This window comes from Triticum urartu, chromosome 2A (genome assembly GCF_056163025.1).
Source record: "Triticum urartu cultivar PI428250 chromosome 2A, HENAU_Tu73, whole genome shotgun sequence".
NCBI classification, from domain to species: domain Eukaryota; kingdom Viridiplantae; phylum Streptophyta; class Magnoliopsida; order Poales; family Poaceae; genus Triticum; species Triticum urartu.
The window spans coordinates 642,052,654-642,078,900 of NC_141874.1; the positions used below are offsets into that span (position 1 = coordinate 642,052,654).

Sequence of the window (26,247 nt, forward strand, 5' to 3'; positions counted from 1 at the left end):
CTCCTGGCCGCTCGATCCTGACCCGAATCGCCACACGCGTGGACCAGGTGCTACCTGGTCGGGCGCTCTCAACCGCACAATGACTAGGGTTTGTCGGGAGAATCGATTTTAACCCCCCAGCTCACGCGCCTTTGATCTTAAGCCCCTCTGTTCGTTTGCCTTTCTCTGAACCCCCCCCCCCCTAGTTCTGTCTACTTGTTGCTGGTACCCCCCTTTGGCACTGTTAACAACTTTGTTAGTATATAACTAACATATAGAAATAGGAATAGACAAAAGTACCCCTCTGTTTGAAAGGCACATCTCTGTACCTTGTCCGAATTTTCAAACATGCTCCACAAAATATTTTGGCCAAATAAGAAATGACATGATTTTCTAAAGCTGTGTGCTATGTTTCAGAAAAAAAAGTGACATGATTTTGCTGTAATCAATAGGCTTCCACACAAACAGACTGGAAATAATATAGGGTCACAATGATTCAATGATAGCATAGAGAATAATTCAGCCATGTTCTATAGGACTTCATGACAGCAAAATAAGTGAGTCTTTACCTCACATACATAGGAAATAAAAGTGAGTCTCTACCTCACTTACAGAGCAAATAAAAGTGAGTTTGCATCTCACATACACAACAATAAAAGTGAGTCTCCACTAACAGCCAAGTTCATCACAGCCACAAACAAGCTCAGAGGTCGCTTAATTTCTTCCTCTTAGGTGTCATTTTCTTCTTCTTTCCTTTTGCTGGAGGTTTTGGTGGTGGGGTAGCAGCTTGGCTCCTTGTGACAGGTCCAGGACTAGCTTGAGCTGCAGCTTGGCTTCTTGTGACAGCTCCAGGACTGCTACAAGTGGCATCATTCTTGCTCTTGGTTGGTGTAGATGGAACGGCATTGCTAACGGAAACATCAAACCATGGAGATGGATTCTTTTTCCCCCTACTTTTCCTACAAAAAGAAGCAATTAGAACTATTTTCATGTAAAAGAACCATGGTATTATAGATAGAAAACAGCAACAAGTACTACTATGTACCTTTTCTTTGTTCCATTTTGAGGACAACCAGCTTCTCTATGTCCTATCTCCCCACATTTTTTGCATTTGTTCAAGGATCCTTTCCTTGATCCACCTTCCCACCAACTCTTTATCCTCTGTTTTCTTGTTCTTCCAGCACCTTTCTTCTTGCCTATTGGAATTGGTGGACGCAACACAAAGCCTGTGTCCACGTGTGGCCATTGATTCTTGTCCGTAAGGGGCTCAATTACACCTTCATATGCTGCCCTAAATCTGCTAACTGAGTAGTACTCATGTACATAGTCCTCCATGTTAACAAAGTTGCGAGCTTGCAAGACATTTATGAAGGCTAGTGCATGGTCGCAAGGCTTGCCCGTGTGCTGCCATTGCAAACATGTACACTCATGTGTGAGAGTTTTGACCACATGTCTTTCATCCTCTTTGTTAGCATTTTTCACTTCCCCACTCCAATCAGCTGATGCTTTAGCCTTGAGATGACCTAGTCCTCGAGTCTTTGCATTTAGTTGGTGTATGACAAATGGAAGTATTATCCAAGTTAGACGTCCTCTACTTTGCTCTTGCAAGTTTTATGTGGCTGCTACGGGCTTCTAGTAAGAACCGTTCTTACCTACGCATGAAAACCACAACGTTGTTTCGTCAAGTTTGTTGTTTTAACCTTCAACAAGGACCGGCCCTAGTCAAATTCGATTCAACTAAAGTTGGAGAAACAGACACCCGCCAGCCACCTTTATGCAAAACAAGTTGCATGTCTGTCGGTGGAACCAGTCTCATGAACGTGGTCATGTAAGGTTGGTCTGGGCCGCTTCATCCAACAATACCGCTGAATCAAAGTAAGACGTTGGTGGTAAGCAGTATTACTATCATCGTCCACAACTCTTTGTGTTCTACTTGTGCATATCATCTACGCATAGACCTGGCTCGGATGCCATTGTTGGGGAATGTAGCATGCAATTTCAAAAAAATTCCTACGATCATGCAAGATCTATCTAGGAGATGCATAGCAACGAGAGGGGGAGAGTGTGTCCACGTACCATCGTAGATCGAAAGCGGAAGCATTAGCTTAACGTGGTTGATGTAGTCGAACGTCTTCTCGATCCAACCGATCATGCACCGAACGTACGGCACCTCCGAGTTTAGCACACGTTCAACTCGATGACGTCCCTCGAACTCTTGATCCAACAAAGTGTCAAGGGAGAGTTTCGTCAGCATGACGGCGTGGTGACGGTGATGATGAAGTGATCCGCGCAGGGCTTCGCCTAAGCACTACGACAATATGACCGGAGGAGTAAACGGTGGAGGGGGCGCCGCACACGGCTAAGAACAATTTGTGTGTCTTAGAGGCTCCCCCCATCCCCGTATATAAAGGAGGGAGAGGGGAGGAGGCCGCCCTAGGGGCGCCCCAAGTGGGAGGAGTTCCACTTGGGCTCCTAGTCCAATTCGCCCCCCTCCTTTTATCGGAGGGGGAAAGGGGGAAGGAGAGGGAGAAGGAGAAGGAAGGGGGGGCGCCGCCCCCTCCCCTAGTCCAATTCAGACTCCTCCCTTGGGGGGGGCACCCCTTGCGGGCTGCCTTGCCTCCCTCCTATGGCCCATATCTTCCCCCGGGGGGTTCCGGTAATCCCCCCGGTACTCCGATACGTACCCGATACATTCCGAAACACTTCCGGTGTCCGAATACTATCATCCAATATATCAATCTTTACCTCTCGACCATTTCGAGACTCCTCGTCATGTCCGTGATCTCATCCAGGACTCCGAACAATCTTCCGTTACCAAAACACATAACTCATAATATAAATCGTCATCGAACGTTACACATGCGGATCCTACGGGTTTGAGAACTATGTAGACATGACCGAGACACATCTTCGGTCAATAACCAACAGCGGAACTTGGATGCTCATATTGGTTCCTACATATTCTATGAAGATCTTTGTCGGTCAAACCGTAATGACAACATACGTCATTCCCTTTGTCATCGTTATGTTACTTGACCGAGATTCGATCATCGGTATCTTCATACCTAGTTAAATATCGTTACCGGCAAGTCTCTTTACTCATTCCGTAATGCATCATCCCGTAACTAACTCATTAGTCACATTGCTTGCAAGGCTTATCATGATGTGCATTACCGAGAGGGCCCAAAGATACCTCTCCGATACTCTGAGTGACAAATCCTAATCTCGATCTATGCCAACCCAACAAACACCTTCAGTGACACCTGTAGAGCATCTTTATAATCACCCGGTTACGTTGTGACGTTTGATAGCACACAAGGTGTTCCTCCGGTATTCGGGAGTTGCATAATCTCATAGTCAAAGGAATATGTATAAGTCATCAAGAAAGCAATAGCAGTAAAACTTAACGATCATTATGCTAAGTTAGCGGATGGGTCTTGTCCATCACATCATTCTCCTAATGACGTGATCCCGTTCATCAAATGACAACACATGTCTATGGTTAGGAAACTTAACCATCTTTTATTAACGAGCTAGTCTAGTAGAGGCATACTAGGGACAGAGTGTTTTGTCTATGTATTCACACATGTATCAAGTTTCCATTTAATACAATTCTAGCATGAATAATGAACATTTATCATGATATAAGGAAATATAAAATAACAACTTTATTATTGCCTCTAGGGCATATTTCCTTCACACATGATTGCAACATCAAACCACCGCCGAACAAAAAGAATATAATAAAATACTAAAAAAGATTACCGAACAAAGAAACTGTAATCTAGATTATACATAAAGAAAGATAAAATAATAATGATGATGATGATGATGATGATGGTGATGATATATTTTAACATAAGGAAGGAATAATTCTAGATGTGGTTTTTCCTCATATGAGAAATGAAAAAGTTGGAAACATACAAGATCAAGTTTCTTATACAATGAAAATAAATCATTGGATTTGTGTTGTCCAAAAGCAGAAAAAGGACAGACCCAAGCCTCTGTATAATCCTTCCCTAGTCCCCATATGACATGGGATCTTCTAGCATTGTTGCAGAAAGAAGAAATGCACAAAATATAAATATAAATGACAACAAAATTGAATGCAAGGAAGAAAAAAGAATCTAGGAGCAGGGTAACCATAAGAAAGAATGAAGAAAAATAGAAGAGAGAAGAAAAATCCCTTCCAAGAAAGAAATATTCTAGTAGTGGAGTTACCTGATAGAAGAAATAAAAAAATCATAGAAGGATACAATTAGTTTTAAGAAAGAGAGTAGTTTGGCCTAAAAGAAAGAACAAGGACTTTAGGGAGGGAAAAGAGCAAACAAACTTTAGAAGTGGCAGTTGATATTATACAACTATGCCTCACAGTTGAACTATCTGGAAGATTAGAAACGGGTTAAGAAGGGCATTTGAGTGGAATTTGTGGATCCCAAGCAAACCCCAAGTGTTCTTCCAGCAAACCCCAAGTGTTTATCATCTGAGTGGAATTTGTGGATCCAATTGTCAAGAAGGGCATCAATATTATCATGGATATCAAGGATATCAAAGGCACATTTGAGATGATGTTCTAAAGCATTCTAGCTAGAGAGCATTTCATAAGCAAATGATCAATGGACTCATCCATTCCATAAAAGGGGCGATGAAGTCAAATCCAGCAGATCTCAGGAAGGGGGCCCTGAGCTGGTAGCCTTGGCACGATTATATCAATGACACATGATTTACCCAGGTTCGGGCTCACTCGAAGAGATAATACGCTACGTCCTGCTTTGATTGTATTGATTTGAAGGGTGTACAAGTTACTAGTTAATCTACCAAGAGACCGTGTATGTATAAATATTGTCATCTACGTTCCTCACCCATCGGCTTATATAGATACCGGGGGTGCCTGAGGTTTACACATATATATGTCAGTTACATCTAGACATGACGAAGACAAACCTCTAAGTCTTGGAGTACACGCCAAGTCTTTGGAATCTTCCATCTTGGCTCTCCTTGGCCTGACGAATGTAGCCCACTGGTTGATAATCTTAGGGGTCCTCGGCCTGGCCCACATGGTCGGGAGCTGACGTGGCCAATATTTCAAATTCCCCACCGTCGGCTTGTTCTTCGGTCCCACCTATCGGTCTCTTTAGCTTGTTGGTTCAATCCTCACCGTCCGTCCGGGTGGTCCCAAGAAACGGTTTTATGTGAATACATCTTCACGTTGGGTGGGAGATGATGAGGTGGTCGCTAGGTTTTATGGGCAGTTGTGGTCGGTTCCTCCCACTCCCCGTCGTTGTCTTCGTCCCACCTATTTCTCTTGCGCCATCTACCATAGTCTGGATTGGGAAGGTTCTCTTTCGTATGTTGCAACGTCACAAGGAGTGTTACAGGATTCCGGAGTAAACAATGAGTCACCACACATGTCACACGATCTGCATTACCTGTTGAACATAACATCTACATTGATCTTCATCGTGCCCCACGATGGCTTATACAATCGATATCTGCTAGCTATCGAGGATCTTCCCTCGGCTCCGAGTTTGCCGATGATGCTCTTTCTTGATCTTGTTTTACACAGAGGGACATGCATAGGTTTGATATGAATTGGCCTATTACTTTTCACCATAGGTGCCAACTCCCAGCAATGCACATCTCTGATAACAAACACGGTCAACTAAGAAAGTTATATGAGCATTTCCCACCAGATTCAACGCTTGCCATATTCGAACACACACTAGACAATGTGATAGGAGTCCACATATTTATTTTCGTTGTCTTTCAATAATATACCGTGCACAGCTCGCGATGCAATGGCCTCTGCCGTTCGAGAAATTCTCGTATTCCATACACATTTCCAAACCGGGTTGACACACGATCTACCTTCCCATTCGGTCTTTTATATATCATTTTTCCTAACTGATAGTTTCAGTCCGTATGGCACGCGGATTTCACCGAAAACACATCCATTCTGCGCCAAGTGCCATGCCAAGCAATCGGGCCCTCTGGCAAAAAAAGGGGCAGAACAGTTTTCAATACCCGATTGATTGGCAAATTATCAGCCATTGCAGCAACTCACCTCGAATTAAAATCATTCCCCAAGCCACGGGTCAACTAAGACCCCAACTCCATTCAACACCAAGCTCCCCGGACGAGGGAGTAGCCTTGCAGTTCGCAGTTGAAAGGCAGAGGGGATCCAGCAGAGATCCCGGCAGGCACGCCGCGCCGATCGCTCGGCGGTTGCCGCTTTGCCAGTGAGTGAAACCGGAGACTCCAATTCAGTTCTAGCTTCGCTTTCCTTCCAGTTTTCAGTGCTGTGTGTGCTAAAGACTGACCGTCTCGTGGTCGTACTTACTCCGACGTACACGGGGCGTCGCAACGTTCGACTGAGGGTGGACTTGTCCTCTGCCCCTTCAAGTGTGCCAGTGCTGGGTGCGGAGCCGAGAAAAAAAAATACTCCTAGAAGAGAGAAGCATCGTCCATCTCTTTCCCTTGCCTTTGTTCCCTCTTCCTCCCTCCTCCTGCTGACCCGACCCGACCTACCAACCCGCCTTCCCCACCGCAGCAGCTCGGAATCTCCCCTCGCCGTCCGCCCGCCCCACGGCCGCCGCCGCGCCGTGCCTCGCCGCCGACGCCCCCGTCCCGTGCCGCCTCCTCCAAGCACCCCCGGCCCGGCCCCTCACGGCGCGTCCCCGCCGTCCCCCCCTTTCGCTCGTCGGGGCGCCGCGTTCCTGCTGCCTCCGCCCCGTCAGCGGTCCCCGGCCGCCGGTTTCCGAGGTACGAGCTTGTTTCCGCCCAGTGATTAGCTGAGCCCCGCCGAGCCTCCGCGATTTCCGGGCGTGCCGGTGCGCGCCATCTAGATCCGCCCCTAAACTGTCAGTTGTCGCCCCGACAGCCTCTCCACCTAAACGAGGTGGGAACCCGTGTTTCCCCCGCTTTCCATATAGCATTCTGCCGATCGATCGATCGAAGCGTGCGCACTCAGTCTCGTTCCACTTCGAGCGGGGTATTCATGGCAAATGAGGTCACATGCTTGAGCAAGTGTCCGTCCGATGATGGCAACTAATTAAGAATTTGGTTGGTTCCAAGTAAATGAAAACCAAGCGCACGTGATGCCGTAGCTCATCGTATTCTTGTTCTGCTGTTGAATCACGCAAGCCAACCTAGGAGAACCTGAATGAAATACAACATATTTTTTATCTTGACACTTTGTTTTTCATCCTTCTTTTGCCCGTGAGAATCGATTTTAACCCCCCCAGCTCACGCGCCTTTGATCTTAAGCCCCTCTGTTCGTTTGCCTTTCTCTGACCCCCCCCCCCCCCCCCCCCCCCCCAGTTCTGTCTACTTGTTGCTGGTACCCCCCTTTGGCATTGTTAACAACTTTGTTAGTATATAACTAACATATAGAAATAGGAATAGACAAAAGTACCCCTCTGTTTGAAAGGCACATCTCTGTACCTTGTCCGAATTTTCAAACATGCTCCACAAAATATTTTGGCCAAATAAGAAATGACATGATTTTCTAAAGCTGTGTGCTATGTTTCAGAAAAAAAAGTGACATGATTTTGCTGTAATCAATAGGCTTCCACACAAACAGACTGGAAATAATATAGGGTCACAATGATTCAATGATAGCATAGAGAATAATTCAGCCATGTTCTATAGGACTTCATGACAGCAAAATAAGTGAGTCTTTACCTCACATACATAGGAAATAAAAGTGAGTCTCTACCTCACTTACAGAGCAAATAAAAGTGAGTTTGCATCTCACATACACAACAATAAAAGTGAGTCTCCACTAACAGCCAAGTTCATCACAGCCACAAACAAGCTCAGAGGTCGCTTAATTTCTTCCTCTTAGGTGTCATTTTCTTCTTCTTTCCTTTTGCTGGAGGTTTTGGTGGTGGGGTAGCAGCTTGGCTCCTTGTGACAGGTCCAGGACTAGCTTGAGCTGCAGCTTGGCTTCTTGTGACAGCTCCAGGACTGCTACAAGTGGCATCATTCTTGCTCTTGGTTGGTGTAGATGGAACGGCATTGCTAACGGAAACATCAAACCATGGAGATGGATTCTTTTTCCCCCTACTTTTCCTACAAAAAGAAGCAATTAGAACTATTTTCATGTAAAAGAACCATGGTATTATAGATAGAAAACAGCAACAAGTACTACTATGTACCTTTTCTTTGTTCCATTTTGAGGACAACCAGTTTCTCTATGTCCTATCTCCCCACATTTTTTGCATTTGTTCAAGGATCCTTTCCTTGATCCACCTTCCCACCAACTCTTTATCCTCTGTTTTCTTGTTCTTCCAGCACCTTTCTTCTTGCCTATTGGAATTGGTGGACGCAACACAAAGCCTGTGTCCACGTGTGGCCATTGATTCTTGTCCGTAAGGGGCTCAATTACACCTTCATATGCTGCCCTAAATCTGCTAACTGAGTAGTACTCATGTACATAGTCCTCCATGTTAACAAAGTTGCGAGCTTGCAAGACATTTATGAAGGCTAGTGCATGGTCGCAAGGCTTGCCCGTGTGCTGCCATTGCAGACATGTACACTCATGTGTGAGAGTTTTGACCACATGTCTTTCATCCTCTTTGTTAGCATTTTTCACTTCCCCACTCCAATCAGCTGATGCTTTAGCCTTGAGATGACCTAGTCCTCGAGTCTTTGCATTTAGTTGGTGTATGACAAATGGAAGTATTATCCCTGTAAATCTTTCTCCAATCATTCTTCTTTTTCTAAATAGTTCCATAATCATCTCTCTAATCTTGTCAGCTAGCTGAACAATCGGCAAGTCCTTGATATCTCGCACCCAAGCGTTGAAGCACTCGGCGAGATTGTTATTTATGTAGTCACACTTGATGGCAGGGTTGAACATACACCTCATCCATAACAGATTATGGTAATCCCTAAGGTAAGGATATACTTTCTCAGATGCATCAAATACCTTTGACATGTGATGTTGATATTCTTCCGGCCTATATGCCCTAGCAGCAGGCCACAACCTTCCAAACACATCACCATGAAAATATTTCTGAAAATTATGCCACATATGCCTAAAGCACTCTCGCTGCTCAGCTTGAGGAAAAACCTTCTTAACAGCATTTTCAAGACCCTTGCAAGCATCAGTACAAACAGCCAATACCGGAGGGTCCCCTATTGCCTTCTTCACTTGATTCATGAACCAAGCCCAATTATCTCCATTTTCAGACTCAATAAAGCCATACGCCACCAGGAACATCCAATTGTGACCATCCAATGCAGTGACTACAGCTAGCTGACCATTCCACTTTCCATTTAAATGAGTTGAATCTATGCTAATATATGGCCTACATCCATTCACAAAACCATCTATGCAAGGCTTGAAAGCGATAAATAGCTTTCTGAAATGCACTTCACCTTCATGTGTGGTCGTATCAATCTCAACAATACTCCCCGGAGACCTCAATTCTATTTCAGCCTTGTACTTGTACAACATCCTGAAACTTTCTTCCCAACTCCCATATAAGCCGTCTGCTGCCTTTTGTTTGCCTTTCCACACTGTGTGATAGTTAAGTGTGACATGATGCTCATCTTGCAAGTCTTTAAGTATCTTCACAGCACCAACGGTTGGATCCTTCTTCAACATAGCTACTGCCTTGTCGGCAACCCATGATTGAGATGTCATTCTTGTCACTTTTCCACTCGTTGAACTACAAATATGCTCCATTTGGTGCTTCACAACCTACAACAAAAAATGGTACAGATCTGAAGGTTATTACTATGACAAAAAAATGAAGCAAGAAACATATGAAGCAAGAAACATATAAAGCACAAAAAGGCAGTTACCATCACACAATTTTCATCCCTTCGCCAACTAGCAGTTATAGCCCATTTGCAAGGTTCACCTATTATGGATTGACCTTTGCAAAAAGCCCGAAACCTCCCCGGCTCATTTTTTTTGGTGCCATATTCAAACTCTCCATTGACAGCCCACTGTTTTAAAGCCTTTCTAAATTCAACCATGTTAGGATAAGGTGTCCCTATATCCATGGCTGGGTTTCGTTCATCCCAGGCAATAAGTGGCTCCTCTGGAGCCTTATCATCAACAACAATATCTGCATCTTTGATATCATGTAAGTCAGACTCCACATCAGGAGTAGGAAGCTCAGTTGCTCTCTCATCCGGCTCTGTTTTTAAACCAAACAGAGCAAACATGGCTTTCTCGTCCGGCGGTTTTTCATCCCCATCGTTTTCTGGTTCAATCACAAAGCTTGACCAATCAATAGTAGCACTACCATTTTCTACTTCATTGCCTGAGATCGCCCCCGTGGTTAGGTTTATCACACTGGATTGGTTAGAATCATGCACAGACATTGCATCGATCCTATTCAATATAGACAGAAAAAATCAGAAAATGCACACACAAAACCTAGGGTTCCACGATTTAGAAACTGTACCAGAAGAAGAGCACAAAATCTGTGAAAAATACAAAGGGGAAGAGGTTGCCTTACCTTGGGCCAGCGATGGGAGGCGGCGGATGGGGGGGGGGGGGGGGGGGGGGGGAACACGGCGGAGCAGGGCGGCGGACGGCGGGCGCAGGGACTCTGGTGACTGGCGGCTGGCGGCTAGGTCAAGTCGGGGAGGGGAGATAGAATGAAGAACGGGCCAGGCCTCGGGCCTTTGTCTCGTGCGTTTGAGGAAAACTGGACGAGGGCAGATTTTGCATTTCCAAATTTGTTAAGTCCAGATTCTTTCCTTGTGCGCTAAATGAATAGATAACAGTGCTCGAGGGGCAAGCGAGCCAAAATTAGGCCACGTCGGGGGCTTGAGAGAAAGGCAAACGAACAGAGGGGCTTAAGATCAAAGGCGCGTGAGCTGGGGGGGTTAAAATCGATTCTCCCCTTTTGCCCTAAGGAGTGCTGTTGGCGCATGGTTAATACTGTTTCGAACTGAATTGCTGGTTTCTTAATACCTGGATATGTGTTAGACTTTAATGTGTATGGAACTGGAAAAAAGTGCTAGCTGGAATCTTACTCCATCTTGGGTTCTTGGTTTTGCAGATATTGTTCCATTGTCGGTCCGTCGTGAAAGCCGAGGGTGTTGCATGCCATAACGAGAAAAGCCCGTGCTTATGCTCTTCTGACTGGCAGAATATGGTAATTGATCAGTTTTGGTAACATTGTGGTGACTGCACAGCCGGTTAGATATACCACAGATCCTTTCATATTCGATATGCCATCATGGTGGGGGAAGTCTTCCTCAAAAGATGCAAAGAAAACCACCAAAGAGAACCTCATGGATACATTTCATCGGTTTATAAGTCCAAATGAGCAAAAAGGAAGCACAAAATCAAAACGGAGGTACAGACGTGGCGATGATACAACTGTTGAAAAGGTCTGCCAGTCTACCACAGTATCGCGCGCAACTTCACCCTCAAAAGAAGTTTCTCGCTGTCAAAGCTTTTCAGCTGATAGGGTACATTCCCAACCGCTTCCTGTTCCTGGATCACGTCCTGCAGTGACACGCACTGCTTCTGATGTCACCGAATCAAGGCCCATATTAGAAAAACGTGGCAAACCACCACTGCTTCTGCCACTTCCTAAACCTAACAGGCCTCAGAGAAGGTCAGAAATAGTGATTGCTTCACTTTCTAGCAACTGCTCTGTTGATAGTGATGACCATGGAGATTCTCAGCTTCCGAGCCCTGTTGGAAATGATGCTGAAAACACAACAAATACTACTTCCAAGAGCAAGTCAAGGTATGCTCCTTATTGTAGTGCATTAATTTTGTGCCTCTTCGTTCAAACTTGCTCTTACATATATTTTTATTCTGCTTGAACCCTGAAGTAATGTGCGCAAAGAGCGTCCTGGTGCTATCACCACCAAGAATACGAAGGAGATGGCAAAGACAGCTAATCAATTCCTCAGTAACCATACATTGTCCACATCACCGAGAGGTATTGCAGCTGACAATCACCAACCTAATCCACAAAATCCTCGGCCGGTAGTCTTGGAGAGTGCTCCGAATAGTTTGATGTCAAGTCCTTCTAGAAGTCCGAGAAGAATATGTCCAGACCATATTCCAACTTCAGCCTTTTGGGCAGTGAAGCCTCATACAGATGTTACTTTCCTTGGCTCTGGTCAGTGCTCCAGTCCAGGTTCAGGGCAAACATCTGGCCATAACTCTGTGGGTGGTGATATGCTAGCCCAGCTTTTCTGGCAGCCCAGCAGAGGTAGTCCAGAGTGTTCACCGATTCCTAGCCCAAGAATGACAAGTCCTGGCCCTAGTTCCAGGGTGCACAGTGGAAGTGTTTCTCCATTGCATCCGAGGTCTGGAGGGATGGCACCTGAATCTCCAACAGGTCGGAATGATGGTGGGAAGAAGAAGCAAACCCACAGATTGCCTCTTCCACCACTGAGCATCTCTAATAGTTCATTTTTTCCAAACAAGTCCACGCCAGCTAGTCCTATTTCAGCGCCTCGTAGTCCTGGCCGAACAGAGAATCCACCAAGTCCTGGATCACGATGGAAGAAGGGGAAGCTGATTGGTCGTGGGACATTTGGCCATGTATATGTTGGCTTTAACAGGTATATGTTTTCCTACATATGGAACTTCAAAATTTCATTGTATGACTTACTGTACATATACTTTAAGCATGCTTAAGAGTTTTCCTGAGGTGCTTGTGTAACTTGTTCTATTCTGGTTATCTTGATTTTCAGCAAGTTTTTCGTGTGTATGGACTCTCATAATATCTTGTTTTATTTCATATTGTCTCGTACAACTTTATTGTTATTTCAGAGGTATAGTCATATTTTATGTGACAGTCACTGTAGCAGCTTGCTATCTTTTCACTTTTAAGACTAGATGTCTAGGGCGTTTACATATATGGTGTGACATGCACTGTTTCTAGCGAGGAGCTAAAAACTACTACTTCTGTTTGTCAAAGGAGGGCATGACATTTGTTCCGCTAAGACCAAGGAGGGCTTGGGAGAAGCAGTTTTGGACCCTTTTACCCCTGGTAAAGCACACGTTTGAGCAGTTATTAGCCCACAACACGAACACCCTTAATCGTCTCTCTAGCCATGCCACAGTTACTCGGTTCCCTCACGCCCTTGAACTGGCTGCTCCGCGCATGCTCACCCACCCACGCGCTTTGCAAACAGAATGTGTCAGCCAATGTGAGCGCATTTGCTTCGTTTGGCACATGCAAGGCCATGGAATTTTCCATTTATGCATGCATGCGGGATTTACTATGAGAGAAACAAACCGCAATAAAGGCTGGCACAGAAGCCGGAGAATTCAGCCGCAGCTTATTTAATTTGGCGTGTCAATGCATGGGCGTGTGACTTGGGGGTATTTTTGGCAGGTTTAACGCAAAATTAGTCCACTTCTTTCAGGGAATTTTGGCAAATAAAACTCAATGCCCACCTTAAAGGAACGGAGGTAGTAGTAAATAAAATTCATTCAAATCATGACCATATCTAACTTGCATAAAGTCCGCGCCTAGTGGATATGATTCTTACTTTCTTAGGATTGGACATCCCTAGCACTGAAAGTTACCGTTTGCAGAAGAGCAGATGATATTGCTATCTTATGTTAATGGTAGACTTGCTTGTATTCAGACTCATAAGTCACTGAATTCTAGTTACCATATTGGCGTGTTAAAGCATGATATGGTAAGGATAAGAGAAGTTAATATCCTTTTTGGGTTACTGAACACAATTGTGACAATTATATAGTTTATGCGGCTTAAATCTTCATCTCTACTGCTATAAAGAAACCAGTTGGTGGGCGATGGTCCTTTCAACTTAGGGTTGTACCAAGTACCAACGGTCCAATTTGCTACCAACGCCTAAGATTAAAATGGAATCGCTCACCACCCACTTAAGTCTGTTTTGCAGAAACACCTCGATCTACAATGAATTTCATAGATACTCCAAGCAACGCCCCACCTTAATAAATCAACTAGCCTCAGAAACATGTTGTATGTCTTTTTTTATTCAGTGGCATCACATAGTTCCCTTGCTAGTACTATATGATGACCGTTTGATTATTTTCAAATCATGTCTTGATTCCTCACAGTCCTTTCCCCCTGTTTTGGTTTCACTATCTATACCAGTGATAGCGGTGAAATGTGTGCTATGAAAGAGGTGACCCTATTCTCGGATGATCCTAAATCAAAGGAAAGTGCAAAGCAGTTGGGGCAGGTATGGTTTTTAAAATGTGCTTCCACCTATACTATGTCACTACCACAGCAGCAAAAGGATCAGTTTATTTATTATTATTTTCCATTCAGTGTATCATTTATTCTTTTCTTTCTCAGGAAATATCGCTCTTGAGCCGCTTACAACACCCAAATATCGTACGATACTATGGCACAGAAACGGTATAAACTGTTGCCTTCAATTGTTATTTACTTGGTATTCTTTGATTTCTGGTTGGGCTGCTATCTTTCCCTGTAAGTTCAGAGGATTATACCTATAACTGTGTTGTTATCATGTTTGTACCTTTCTCCCTTTTTCATGGGTGGCAAGAGAGTTTATGATAGCTTCTTGGGATTTCATTGAAGGCTACTTTATGCGACACGTTTCATTTTTGGGCATGACTTTATACATTATTTATGCCCCAAAACAGGTTGATGACAAACTGTATATATACTTGGAGTTTGTGTCTGGTGGATCTATCCATAAACTTCTACAAGAGTATGGACAGCTTGGTGAACCAGCAATACGCAGCTACACTCAGCAGATACTCTCAGGCTTAGCTTATTTGCATGCGAAGAATACAGTCCATAGGTAGCATTTGGTTTGTTTTGGTTGCATATATATGGAATTCTGGTGTACTGAAGTCATGCTTACACAACATGCAGGGATATCAAAGGTGCAAACATACTAGTAGATCCTAGCGGTCGTGTTAAGCTTGCAGACTTTGGAATGGCTAAACATGTAAGTTTTCTGGTCACTAATGGCCTCTCTTATACGGTAATAAATGTATTTTACTAATTATGTTGTATTAACTGTGTCTTATTGTTCACCTTTTGGGGTACCTTCTGTCAGATCAATGGGCAGCAATGTCCTTTCTCATTTAAGGGTAGTCCATATTGGATGGCTCCAGAGGTACTCTTGAAAATATTATGCTCCTACATTACTTTGTATATTTTCTTTTATTTTGGTTACAAATTTATACTTAACGCACATGCAGGTTATAAAGAGTTCGAATGGTGGTTGCAATCTTGCGGTTGACATATGGAGTTTAGGATGCACTGTCCTGGAGATGGCTACCGCAAAACCCCCATGGAGCCAGTACGAAGGGGTCAGTATTCTACCACAAAGATGCACTTTATATTTGTTCTATAATATCAGATGGCCAATGTGTGTCGCTAGCTGCATTTCTTACTTCATCTGTGTTCCACACATGCTGTTAAACTTCAAAAATACCTTTCAAGTCGATTAAACTTTGAGTTCAGCTTCAGATTGACTTTCTGCTTCCTGCTATTTGTTTCGGATGACTGCTATTTTGGATTTTTTGAATTTGACCGTGTCCTTGAAGCATATTTTCAATTTACCTTAGAATGAGCAAGCTGTCTGGAGTGATGTGCATACATGTCAGTGAAATAACCTTCCTCAAATAAACTACCAAATACTAGTACTGTGACAGGTGTAGTATGTTAACCATTTCCTGCACATATTGTCTGGTTTTCGCACCTTCTGCCAGATAACAAGCCGTTTCTGTAAAATTATATATAAAACATGGAAAATTGCTGCAGACTGCTTCCTTCCTGAAACTCTGCCAGTTACCAACACAAGTGAACCAGCTACCCGTTTCTGTTACACTGATACTAGGAGATAGGCAAAGAGCTCAGCCTTCAGAGTTTTACCCAACATAACTAATCCTTTAAACTGGGAACATATGACAAAAGATGCTGAAAAAGAAAATAAACTGGGCAGATAAATATAATTTTGTCCACAACAGATGAATGGATATGACACCTTTATTTTCCTTGGTTGTTTAAGAACTTATGACTATCTTGATGTGGAAACTCCAAAAACACATTTACTTGCATGCAATTTTATGGAACATTGAGATGGTAAGGCTTCCATTTTTGGTTGGTCATGATAAGTAAGTAATCATCAAATATTTCCCCGCTTTTCTCACCAACAGATTGCTGCAATGTTCAAGATTGGAAATAGCAAGGAACTTCCACCAATACCAGATCACCTATCAGAGCAGTGCAAGGACTTCATCAGAAAGTGTCTGCAGCGTGATCCTTCTCAACGGCCGACAGCAATGGAGCTTTTGCAACACCCGTTCATACAATATAAAGTCCGACTTGAGAAATCCGTTATGTCTGATCCTTTGGAACATTTGCCCGTGATATCTTGTAGACCGAATTCTAAGGTAACAGTACTTCTTTGTAACTGACATATCGGGGATGACTCGGTGTCTACTTTTGTCATTCTCGTGGTCTTCTCACTTTGCTAGGCTTCTACTGATCTTTTAGGTGGCTGGACATACAACAAATATCTCGTCATTGGGATTGGAGGGTCAGACAATTTACCAGAGGAGGGGTGCAAAATATTCTTCGAAGCATAGGTACAACATTTCCCAAGTTCTGCTTATTTACTTCAGAAACACACACTGTCGTCCAAACATTTTTGCAGTAAGCCAGTAACCCATAACTAAAGCGTTAGCTATGCAAATTAAAGCCATCCTACCTGGAACTTCTTTGTACCACCAGACATCATACAGTTTTCTACTGCCTATATCCTAAAAGGTTATAGGTGGCAGGGTCGCACCCTAAATGTCAAAAAACCACTTTGGTGCACGTGCTCCAGTGAGCGCTATATTTTGAATAGTTCCAAAATGGTATTTTGATTAAAAAAACCTGGAAAAAGTTTTACATGTTCATATGGATGTACACATGTGCAAATTTATGTGTTGAAATAAGTAACCATGCTAGCCACACAAAAATGACAATTGCGACTTTGGAAAGATGAACAGGGCATATACTGTTCACTATTTAGAAATCACCATTTTGACATTCTGTGTACATGCTTACTTATTTCATCACCAAAATTTACACATATGTAGTATACATCCATATGAACATGTAGATTGTTTTCGGAAAATTTTGTAACTTTAAAATGTAATTTTTGAACTATTCAAAATAAAGTGCTCCAATGCACCCGTCCTCCAAAAATCCGCTTTCCCTACATGTGGACTATTCATTAAGCAGGCGCCTAGGTGTGCTGGACAGACAGGAGGGGAGTGCCTAGTGCCTAGGTGCCCTCCTTTTAGTGCAGTTTTCTACAGCTAACCTCATGCTTACTAGGAAATTGATTTCTGGTGAACTTTGTTTATCTTTTGCATGGAACCTCATATTGTTGTTTACTTTGCAGCGATATCCATATACGGAGCAATATATCCTGTCCAGTTTCTCCATGTGGAAGTCCTCTGCTAAGGTCAAGGTCTCCCCAACATACAAATGGCCGAATGTCACCATCTCCAATTTCAAGCCCCAGAACCCTTTCAGGCGCTTCTACTCCCCTGTCTGGTGGTAATGGTGCTATTCCCTTTAATCATTCAAAGCAACCAACCTACAACAATGAAGGATTTGCAATCGCATCAAGAGGCCCAGATGATCACTTCCCCAACCGGCCTACAGATCGTAACCTTGGGCAGTTTGGTCGAGTGCATCAAGTCTCACAGGGGAATCAGGAGAGGATAGTATCTGAAGCTAACATTCTGAGCCCTCAATTTGGAAAGAGGCTTGGAAACGTTTTTGATTTGCGTGATAGACTGTCCCCTTCTGAACATTTCACTCGTCCTGCCTTGGTGGATCATGTGAAGCCAAATCCTTCACTAGACTTAACAACTGGTTCTCCCCACCATGGACTCAAGCGTGATAACTAACTATCAAGGATAGGCCAAGCGAATTTTTTTGGAGCTTGGCAGGGTAACTAAGTGGTTTTCAGCTGCTTTGGCCAGTCAGTGGCTTGAATTGTATCATAATATAATATGACTATGGGAAATATCATTGATTTATTTTGAAGCTAACAACTGTAGATGGATGGAGTCTTTGTTGTCATCCCCACAGATAGACAAAGGTATGTCACGATCTTACAGTTTTTAGTTGACCGCCTGCGTTCAATTACATGAAGCCAGGATCTTTTGCACCTTCAATGTTGTGTGCCGCATTTTCTAGCACTCACAACTAAATGCACAACTGGTTTATTACCATGCTAGCGGCTAACTGAACATGGCTCAAAATGTTCTCCTGAGCTTGTGGAACTATAGAGTTAGGATGCACGATGAAGACATAAATACACAATTTCCTCTCTAATATTCTTACTTATGAGATGCCAGCCCCTAATGATTAATGACTTGTTTTAGTGCCCCGTCATTTCCCAGCGTTATGTGGTAAGTCATGAGCATCCGTAAATATATGAACTGGAAAATCCACACTTGAGCCTTTACTTCTTCAAGCATCGCACTTACTTTCGGGACACTGAAGCTTGTCTTGATTCTTACTAATTTTGCTCTTTATATCGCAGGCCATCCATCCATCCCTGTTAGGCGGAACAACTGGGTGTTTGCATACTACTACTACTGGCGTGCTAACAACATGCGTCGAAATGACAAGACTGTATACTAGGAGACTGAAGAAGCCAGAGCAGTTGGCCACCTCCCTGCCTCTACATGTTAATTGCCCTTCTTGGCGTCCTGATGCCATTTGTACAGAAGTAATCTCAAGTAAAAGCCAACCAATATTTTGCACAGGAGAAACAGTTGAGCCAAATTCTTTTAACAGCTACCCGAGGTTGTGAAGCGACGGCTGCAAGTTACCATGGAAACTCGTACAAAGAGCATGGTCCCTAATTAAATTAGCTCTCCCGATATGTATAATTTCTCATTCAGATGTACCATGCCCGTCCAGTTGTTCATATTGAATCGGTATATATACAACTTGTCTGCGTTACTGCCGGTAGCCGTATGTATTCCTCCAAGTTCCATATGCATTCTGCCTGCATGTTGCCATGTAGTGAGCCACACCAACCGCATCAATTCACCCGTATGCCGTGCGAAAGGTGGTGCGCTGGGTTGGGTGCTTGCATCGTTGCGTCTGCTTGTCGCCAGGATTCGGTGTGCTCCTAGTCAGCTCAGTTTGGCAGTATGCAACTATGCATTATTATGTCTTGGCATGCCATCCGTCCATGTCCAGTTGCCTCCCTCGCACGGTAACAAAGGCCACCGTCTGTCCTGGCGATCTACCGTTGCTCAGATCGGCCCGACAACGTCAGCACCTTTCGAGCTGGCGTGGTGTCCATCAGGGCTCATAGAGGTGAGCGCCGAGTTTTCACCATCGCCAGTCTGTCTGGTGTTTCTAAAAAAAAGTACAGACCGGTAAACTTGCTGTTTTGACCTTTTTGGTTTTTGCGAAGGGTCTATCTAGGACACATCAGATGTAACATAGTTATGTCATATCTAACCTGATCTTCACTATGTTTGTGGTCTATTTTTTTGTCTTAGCTTTTTTTTTTGTTCCTTCTTGCTGCCTTATTTGTGAGAGGTTAGATGTGACATCCTTAAAAAACATCTAGATGTGAATTAGACAAACTATTTTGCGAAAGTTGAGCAAGATATGGCCCTGGTTTGATAAAATTTGGAGATCTAACCCCTTTTCCTACCGTCGGGGTCGATGGCGGTAGAGTGTAACAACCTACCGTTAGGGACCCTGGCGCTAGGAATTGTATCCACGCCTGTGCAGCTAAACGCCTGCCGTCTATGCCGTCACCCCCGCCGCAGACGCGGTAGGGTTTGAACCAGATCCTGTAATTTTTATATTAAACATGGTCAGATCCCGCTAAAATTTTCAAAAAGGGTCAAAACAACACTGAATTTGGCCACAATTCACCACCCTTTCCCGTACGTTTTCCTTTGCTTCGTGTACCCGCATCTTCCACTTGGTTGCACCGGCTGGCAACCCCTGTGTACCGTTCGCGGCTAGACAGCAGAGAAACAAACGGCCAGAGCACGGCAACTGCCACGGTGTAGAGCTTGTCTGTTTGCAGTGTAGCGTTACCAGTACGTACTTATACTACAGGACCAGAGCGGCAGCCACGCCACGCCCCACGCCGCTAGTTGCCAACCGGCGGTGGCTCCGCTCATCATTGTCCTTTGCCCCCATCACTCTAGCCTGTGACCAAAGCCGTAGCTTCAGCCACGGCCTGACAGGTAGCATATGCTGCATCTGCATGCACAGCGTAGCACGCAGCAGCAGCCAGCTGAGCAACGGCTCGGACAGCAAACTCCTCATCTTGTACTACTGAATTGCAGAAAGATAGCAGCTGAGCTGAGCTCTAACAAGAGGGCACGTAAACAACTTGGCTCGATTTGACAATAACGGGCAGCACACACAACTGAGTACTGATGAGATTACATACAAGTCTTGGTCCAGGTTCAGGTGAATACAGAGTACATCAAACTTGGAAGACAAATTGGAATTCCACAGTAACACGGATGACGGGAAGAGATATATAGCCGCCTCATCAGAAATTCAGAACACGCAGCTTGCTCTTCGGGTTGGGTTGGCATCTTCTTTGTAGCAGGAAGAACAGCTGCTTAGGACTTGGTCTTGAACGGGATCGCTCTGATGACCACCTGGTGGTAGACGGCGGCCAGCGCGGCGCCGATGAAGGGGCCGACCCAGAAGATCCACTGCAAACGCGAAAATTTGATGGATATGTCAGCCCTTATTACTACTATAAGCACAGCAATGCCAAACAATTTCCCAGATAATAATCTATAATGGACACTCAAGTCACTGTCCTACTACCAGAAGGCAGCGGTTGCGTGCTACACCGAGGCAAGTCTCTCGGCATTTCCCTTGAGATCAGGGTAGGCTTTCCACATTTGAATAACTAGCAGATGATACACTACTATCATCAGCTATAACTGCTCAATTATTGCAGCTACTGCCACATCAGTTCACCAGATTAATAAGCTTTCCAATTTCACATCGGTTAATTAGGTGTGCAATAGAGAGTAGCTATGCGTCTGCATCAGCTTTAAGTTACTGAATACTACTGCTACCACATGCCTGCAGGCTGCAGTTACTACTGCTGCAGAAAACAAGCATGCAAGTGCCCATGCTTTCAAGTTCAGACAAAGGAAAGGAGGGGTGTTAGGTTTCAGTTTGGGTTCACTCACGTGGTCTGACCAGGCGTGCTCCCTGTTGTAGATGATGGCCGCGCCGAGGCTCCTCGCCGGGTTGATGCCGGTGCCGGTGATGGGGATGGTGGCCAGGTGCACCAGGAACACGGCGAACCCGATGGGCAGCGGGGCGAGGATCTGTCGACGTTGCACACACCATTAAGTTTTAAGTAAGCACGGTAAGGAAATTCAACAGGGGGAAGAACAGAGCGGCGGTGATGGTAGGCACTCACGGGAACGTGGGAGTCCCTGGCGTTCCTCTTGGCGTCGGTGGCGGAGAAGACGGTGTAGACGAGGACGAAGGTGCCGATGATCTCGGCGCCGAGGCCGGAGCCCTTGGTGTAGCCGGGCGCCACCACGTTGGCGCCGCCGCCGTTGCCCATGTACAGGCCCTGCTGGAACCCCTTCACCACGCCGGCGCCGCAGATGGCGCCCAGGCACTGCATGATGATGTAGAACACCGCCCGGGTCAGCGACAGCTTCCTCGCCAGGAACAGCCCGAAGGTCACCGCCGGGTTGATGTGCCCGCCTGCACCCATCCATCCCTTACCAGTTAGCACCACATACCGTAGGAAGCTACAAGAACGAAGCGGAGAGCAAGGAAGAAGCGGTACCGGAGATGCCGGCGGTGCAGTAGACGAGGGCGAAGATCATGCCGCCGAAGGACCAGGCGATGCCCTGGATGCCGACGCTGGCGCACTTGGAGGTGGCGCCGCTGTAGCCCATCACGGTGAGGATGGTGACGTAGAGGAAGAGGAAGGTGGCCATGAACTCGGCGATGCCGGCGCGGTAGAAGGACCAGGACTTGAGCTCGCCGGGCTCGAACAGCGGCGCCGGCGGGGGCTCCTTGTAGTCCTTGTCCTCGGACCCCTGCGCCGCCGTGCCGATGGGCTGCCGCTCCGAGTACTTGTTCGCCCCGAGCCGCACGTCCTCCTCCTTGCCCTCCATCGCTGCTGCCCTCGCCGGAAGGTGGTCGCTGCTCGCCTGAGCTGGAACTGAGCAAGATGGGCGGCTTCTGTGAGCTTGTGGTGAGGGCCGCACTGGGAGTGAAGAGTCTTATAGGGCCAACCGGCGGTTCTGGAAGGACGACGGGTGACGAGGACGGCGGGTGGTGGCCCGGCGTGACAGCGAGGAGGAGCGGGCTGGCTTGCTGTTTAGCCTGTTTGTTGTCTAGCTTGCCGCTGGTGTTTGTTTGTTTATCCGCTTGTGTTTAACGTTTGAATAAAGAAATGGATCTGTTTAGGACACATCTCTGATTCTGGTTTATTTATTTTTGTCCTAAATTGTTTTGTTTTCTGTTGCTCATTATATATTTGTAGAAGGTTAGATGTGATATTTTTAAAAAACATCTAGATGTGAATTAGACAAATTGTAAAGAAATATTCTTTTTGATGCTATAAGAAACAAATAATTATTTTTTCAAGCGCAGAGAATTGGTGCGACTGCTGCGTGATCAATCAGTGGCCTGCACATTGCTATTGCTATTGCATCAACTCTCTGAGAACAGCAATTCGGCATCACGTAGACAAATGCTTCTCATATAATTCGCAAGACCTTACAAACACATTCATAAAAATCTAAATAAAACCAAAATCAAAGCTTTGGGGGTGCTGAAGCCTTCTTCCTCCTGCACCCGTCGACAATGTGCCATGAACATACCTCGATGCCCTCCCTCCCCCGAGCATCGGAACCCAAAAGGCTAGAAAGTCATTGATGCAGATCGGGAGACGGCGGCGACCGCAACTTGTCGTAAAAGAGAACCGCTGGTGCTAAAAAGAAATCATCTTGCTCCCGGGATGCACCCCGTGCTCTCGTCACGGTAGCCCTTGCTTCGCCGCCAACCCTCAACTCCTCCTCGCCGTCGCCGGAGGGCGCCCGTTGGGCGAAGCCAGTGCGGCACTGGCGGGGGCAGGGCTTTGGTCTCCCTCCCCTGCTTGAGATTTAGGCGGCGCGAGAAAGCTGCTCAGGGGAGGGGGGGGGGTGATGGGGCTCCTGGTGGCGGGGGTGCGTGGATCCGGCGGCTACAGGGCTGGGAGGCGACAATGGCTAGGATGGGCTCGCTAGGATATGGAACCCGGCGTGCTGCGGGTGGCGCATGCGAAGGTGCTCGGCGACGAGGCATTCCTGCGGCACATTGCTTCATGTCTTTCATAAATAAATGCAAAGCGGCTCCTGTCAGGAGTTCCAAAAATCACATCTTACATAGTATAAGAGCCAAAAGGTTTTAAGTTCAAGACCGACTGGCGTAATTTAAAAAAAAATTGCAGTCCACTTTTGATCAAGTTTAGGTCTGAGAGAGCCATACGTGAGGGGGGAGGGGGAGGGGGTGTTAAAGTATGAATGCATAGCCCACCTTTCTCCATCAACCAGAGCTTTTGTGTGAAAGGTAGGCTATGCTTTTATACTTCAACACGGTGTAGGGTCGTGGTAGCAATCCTTCTTCTCCTAGGTCCGGGCATCGGCTGGCGGTAGCTTGGATATAAGGCTTGTGCCTGGGCAGACCAGATATGGGTCTGTGACCGGTCGAGGTTGTTGCTCCGAGTAGGAGTGATTGGGCGTGGTTCGGGTGGTAAGTTCCTCTCAGTGCTCGATGGTGGAGGTTGAGACAACGCTATCCCGGTAGAAGGATCAACACCATAGGCCAAGCACGTGGCGTCGAGTGAGCTCGTCTTGGCCAAGGCTTACCCGACGGTGGTTATCGCAAGTTACTAGGTCATGCCCCTCCGATCCATCGGGACTGGTTGGGGATGCAGGTATGGGCGCCTCCTACCATGGAGGTGCTGACCTGGACCTAGTAGCTGATGCCAGCCTAGGAGTAGTTGGTGATGCCATTGCTCTTCCTACCGTGGTTTGGAAGATGTGAAGTGGGCGAGAGGCAATGTCTCGGACCATAGACACTAGGGCGTGGCCCCGGATGGCAGTCTACATGGTCGGCTCTCGGGGAGCGCCTTTGTTGTGGCGGTGGCTATGCCTCTTGGTTGCATGGATGGCGAGAGGTGTACTAGTGGGTGGCCTAAGCTCGTTCGTTGCCGCTGGCGGTGGCGATGCTCAGATCCGGATCTAGAGGCTTGTGCTTGTTGCGATTGTCCTAGATGCCTCGTGGTGACACGTGTGAGCTGTCAAGTGAAAACTCCGTGCCTTGGCACGCGACGACGATGATGTTTGCGGGTGCCAGTCTCCTCTTGAAGACGTCGTTGTGGTTCTTCTCTCTAGGTGAGGGTTCCGAGCGAAGACTCTTGTCCATCTTGGACTCGGCAGTATCGACGCTTAGCGTCATTTTCCTTCCCAAAGGCGCTGTCATGTAACTTAGGTGTCTTAGGGCGTGTAGTGATGATGTATTCAAGTTGTGTGCATTTATATTGCTTGATTGTCCTGGGATCTTCTTTGTGAGAGGGTTTTTTTACTACCTTGTGTCGTTCGGCTGTATTATGTTATGTGCTTTATATATAAAGCGAGGCAAGAGTCTGTTTGAGAGACCCGCTGGTGGCCTAGCGTCGTTGTTTCACCGAGGATCCTAACGGTGAAAACAGTTTTGTTACAAGACCGTTTACGACAGTGAAGTAGACGGATGATTAGGCATGTGAACTGAGCGGGTGATTCTTGTGTTGTTGCTGAAAGGCAAGTGAAAGCCTCATCTTTGTCTGTTGACAGACTTCGTGATCCTCCCGCTCGCCCACTTTCTCGTCCTTGGTCCCGACGATTGCCGTCTCTCACTGTTCTCTTGTTGATGGACGCATGATTCCCTTGTGTGATTTCACTCGTGTTGTTTTCAACCCAGGGGTGGTGAGGTGAGGTGATGCGATGTGATGTGGCTGCGCACGCCGCGGCACGGCATCTCCATCCCTGTCGCCAACGGTCGGCCAAACTGGCCGTATCTTCTCGTATCTCCCGCCACCACCGGCCATCTCATCCGTGCCACAAGTTGCGGGATTTTCACAAAATAATTCACAAACCTGTCCCTCCTCCATGCCGCCCTCGTCCTCCCTCACACCAGAAATTCCAACGCCATGATGGTTCACGTACTACTAGACGCACCTGCCAACCTTTCCAGGGACGGCGCGCGCGTCCTGCGTGTGTGGCGGGGGTCGTCCGGGCTGCCGCCGTTCTGCGCCCCGGCCGTTCCCAGCGTCACGAGCTAATCAATCAATAGTTGTCGCAGTATTTGATTAAGCTCGTGGTTTGAAGGTACCTCGAGCTTAATGATTAGTTGAACTGAACTGGTGGTTCCAGGGACAGGGAGGACCTGACGTGATTAAGACTGGAGACCGTAAATAAACAAATTTAAGCCATGACGAGCATCGCTCAACCACCGCCTGTTGGGAACCTCGAGCCTGCCTTGCTTTCGGTGTACTCGTCGTGGCAGATGATTATTTTGCTGGAGAGGGCAACGTACTCCTACTTCAGCATGCGGGTTCAAATGACGCACTGTGGCTCATCTGCATGCAGACTAGCAGCGTGAGGTCAAACTCCTATCGCATGACCTCAAACGGATGTCCGTTTTATTCGGATTTTGTTCATTTGAGGTGGTAATGGGTGCAAAAATGGACATGTGTGTCCGGCATTCGTTGGAGGCGCCCAACGCGACAGACGACTCCAAATTGTCTATCTGCACCACGCTTGCAACGCCCCGCCCCCCAGCCCCGCGCCTGCCGCTCCCAGAGCCTGCGCCGCCTCGCCGCTCGCTACCGCTAGCCGCCGCCTCGCCGGCAGCAGCAGCAGCCAACCCTCGCCGCGGCCCGGCCACCCTCGCCCACACCATCCCCGCCCCGCCGCGGCGCGCCCCGAGCCCGGCCGGGCCCTGCTCCGGGCGCGCCCCGGCCGCCGTGAGCTCGGCCGCGCGCCCGTTCACTTCGTAGTCTTAAAGATCATTGATAACACTTTATAGCTGGCGTTACCAGTAATGCCCTATCTTAATGTACATTGATCCCCTGCAACGGAGGGCGGCTGGGGTCCTGGCGCACTCTATATAAACCACCCCCTCCTCTGGGACAAGGATTCACACCCCTTGTAACACACAACCATATTCTAGTCGACCGCCTCAGGGCACCGAGACGTAGGGCTTTTACCTCCTCCGAGAGGGGCCTGAA

The 26,247-nt window shown here is 46.5% G+C and overlaps 4 protein-coding genes across 5 annotated transcripts; 1 reads left to right on the forward strand and 3 right to left on the reverse strand.

The window, feature by feature from the left end:
• Window positions 1-682: 682 nt before the first annotated feature.
• Window positions 683-6,914, reverse strand: LOC147986371 (uncharacterized). Its single transcript, XM_087541979.1, has 3 exons — window positions 6,512-6,914; window positions 1,025-1,580; window positions 683-938 (listed from the first exon to the last, which is right to left on the reverse strand). Exons 1-3 carry the CDS (start codon window positions 6,912-6,914, stop codon window positions 683-685), a joined length of 1,215 nt encoding a protein of 404 aa, XP_087398105.1.
• On the forward strand, window positions 6,413-18,935 carry LOC125539447 (mitogen-activated protein kinase kinase kinase YODA). 2 transcript variants are annotated; one of them, XM_048702900.2, is made up of 13 exons: window positions 6,413-6,741; window positions 11,007-11,705; window positions 11,794-12,534; window positions 14,067-14,154; window positions 14,271-14,333; window positions 14,582-14,742; window positions 14,817-14,892; window positions 15,004-15,063; window positions 15,149-15,259; window positions 16,109-16,345; window positions 16,449-16,540; window positions 17,347-18,054; window positions 18,502-18,935. In XM_048702900.2, the coding sequence occupies exons 2-12, from the start codon at window positions 11,179-11,181 to the stop codon at window positions 17,858-17,860; spliced, it is 2,670 nt and encodes an 889-aa protein (XP_048558857.1). In that variant the 5' UTR covers window positions 6,413-6,741; window positions 11,007-11,178; the 3' UTR covers window positions 17,861-18,054; window positions 18,502-18,935. The 2 variants fall into 2 exon arrangements, with proteins under 2 accessions (XP_048558857.1, XP_087400819.1); XM_087544693.1 differs by lacking the exon at window positions 6,413-6,741 and adding an exon at window positions 8,743-8,878.
• On the reverse strand, window positions 7,797-10,484 carry LOC147986372 (uncharacterized). The gene is made up of 4 exons (XM_087544694.1): window positions 10,458-10,484; window positions 9,793-10,330; window positions 8,139-9,688; window positions 7,797-8,052 (listed from the first exon to the last, which is right to left on the reverse strand). The coding sequence occupies exons 2-4, from the start codon at window positions 10,318-10,320 to the stop codon at window positions 7,797-7,799; spliced, it is 2,334 nt and encodes a 777-aa protein (XP_087400820.1). The 5' UTR covers window positions 10,321-10,330; window positions 10,458-10,484.
• Window positions 18,936-20,323: 1,388 nt separating the features above from the next.
• Window positions 20,324-22,207, reverse strand: LOC125539448 (aquaporin PIP1-3/PIP1-4). The gene is made up of 4 exons (XM_048702903.2): window positions 21,775-22,207; window positions 21,394-21,689; window positions 21,158-21,298; window positions 20,324-20,665 (listed from the first exon to the last, which is right to left on the reverse strand). Exons 1-4 carry the CDS (start codon window positions 22,106-22,108, stop codon window positions 20,570-20,572), a joined length of 867 nt encoding a protein of 288 aa, XP_048558860.1. The 5' UTR covers window positions 22,109-22,207; the 3' UTR covers window positions 20,324-20,569.
• Window positions 22,208-26,247: the final 4,040 nt, after the last annotated feature.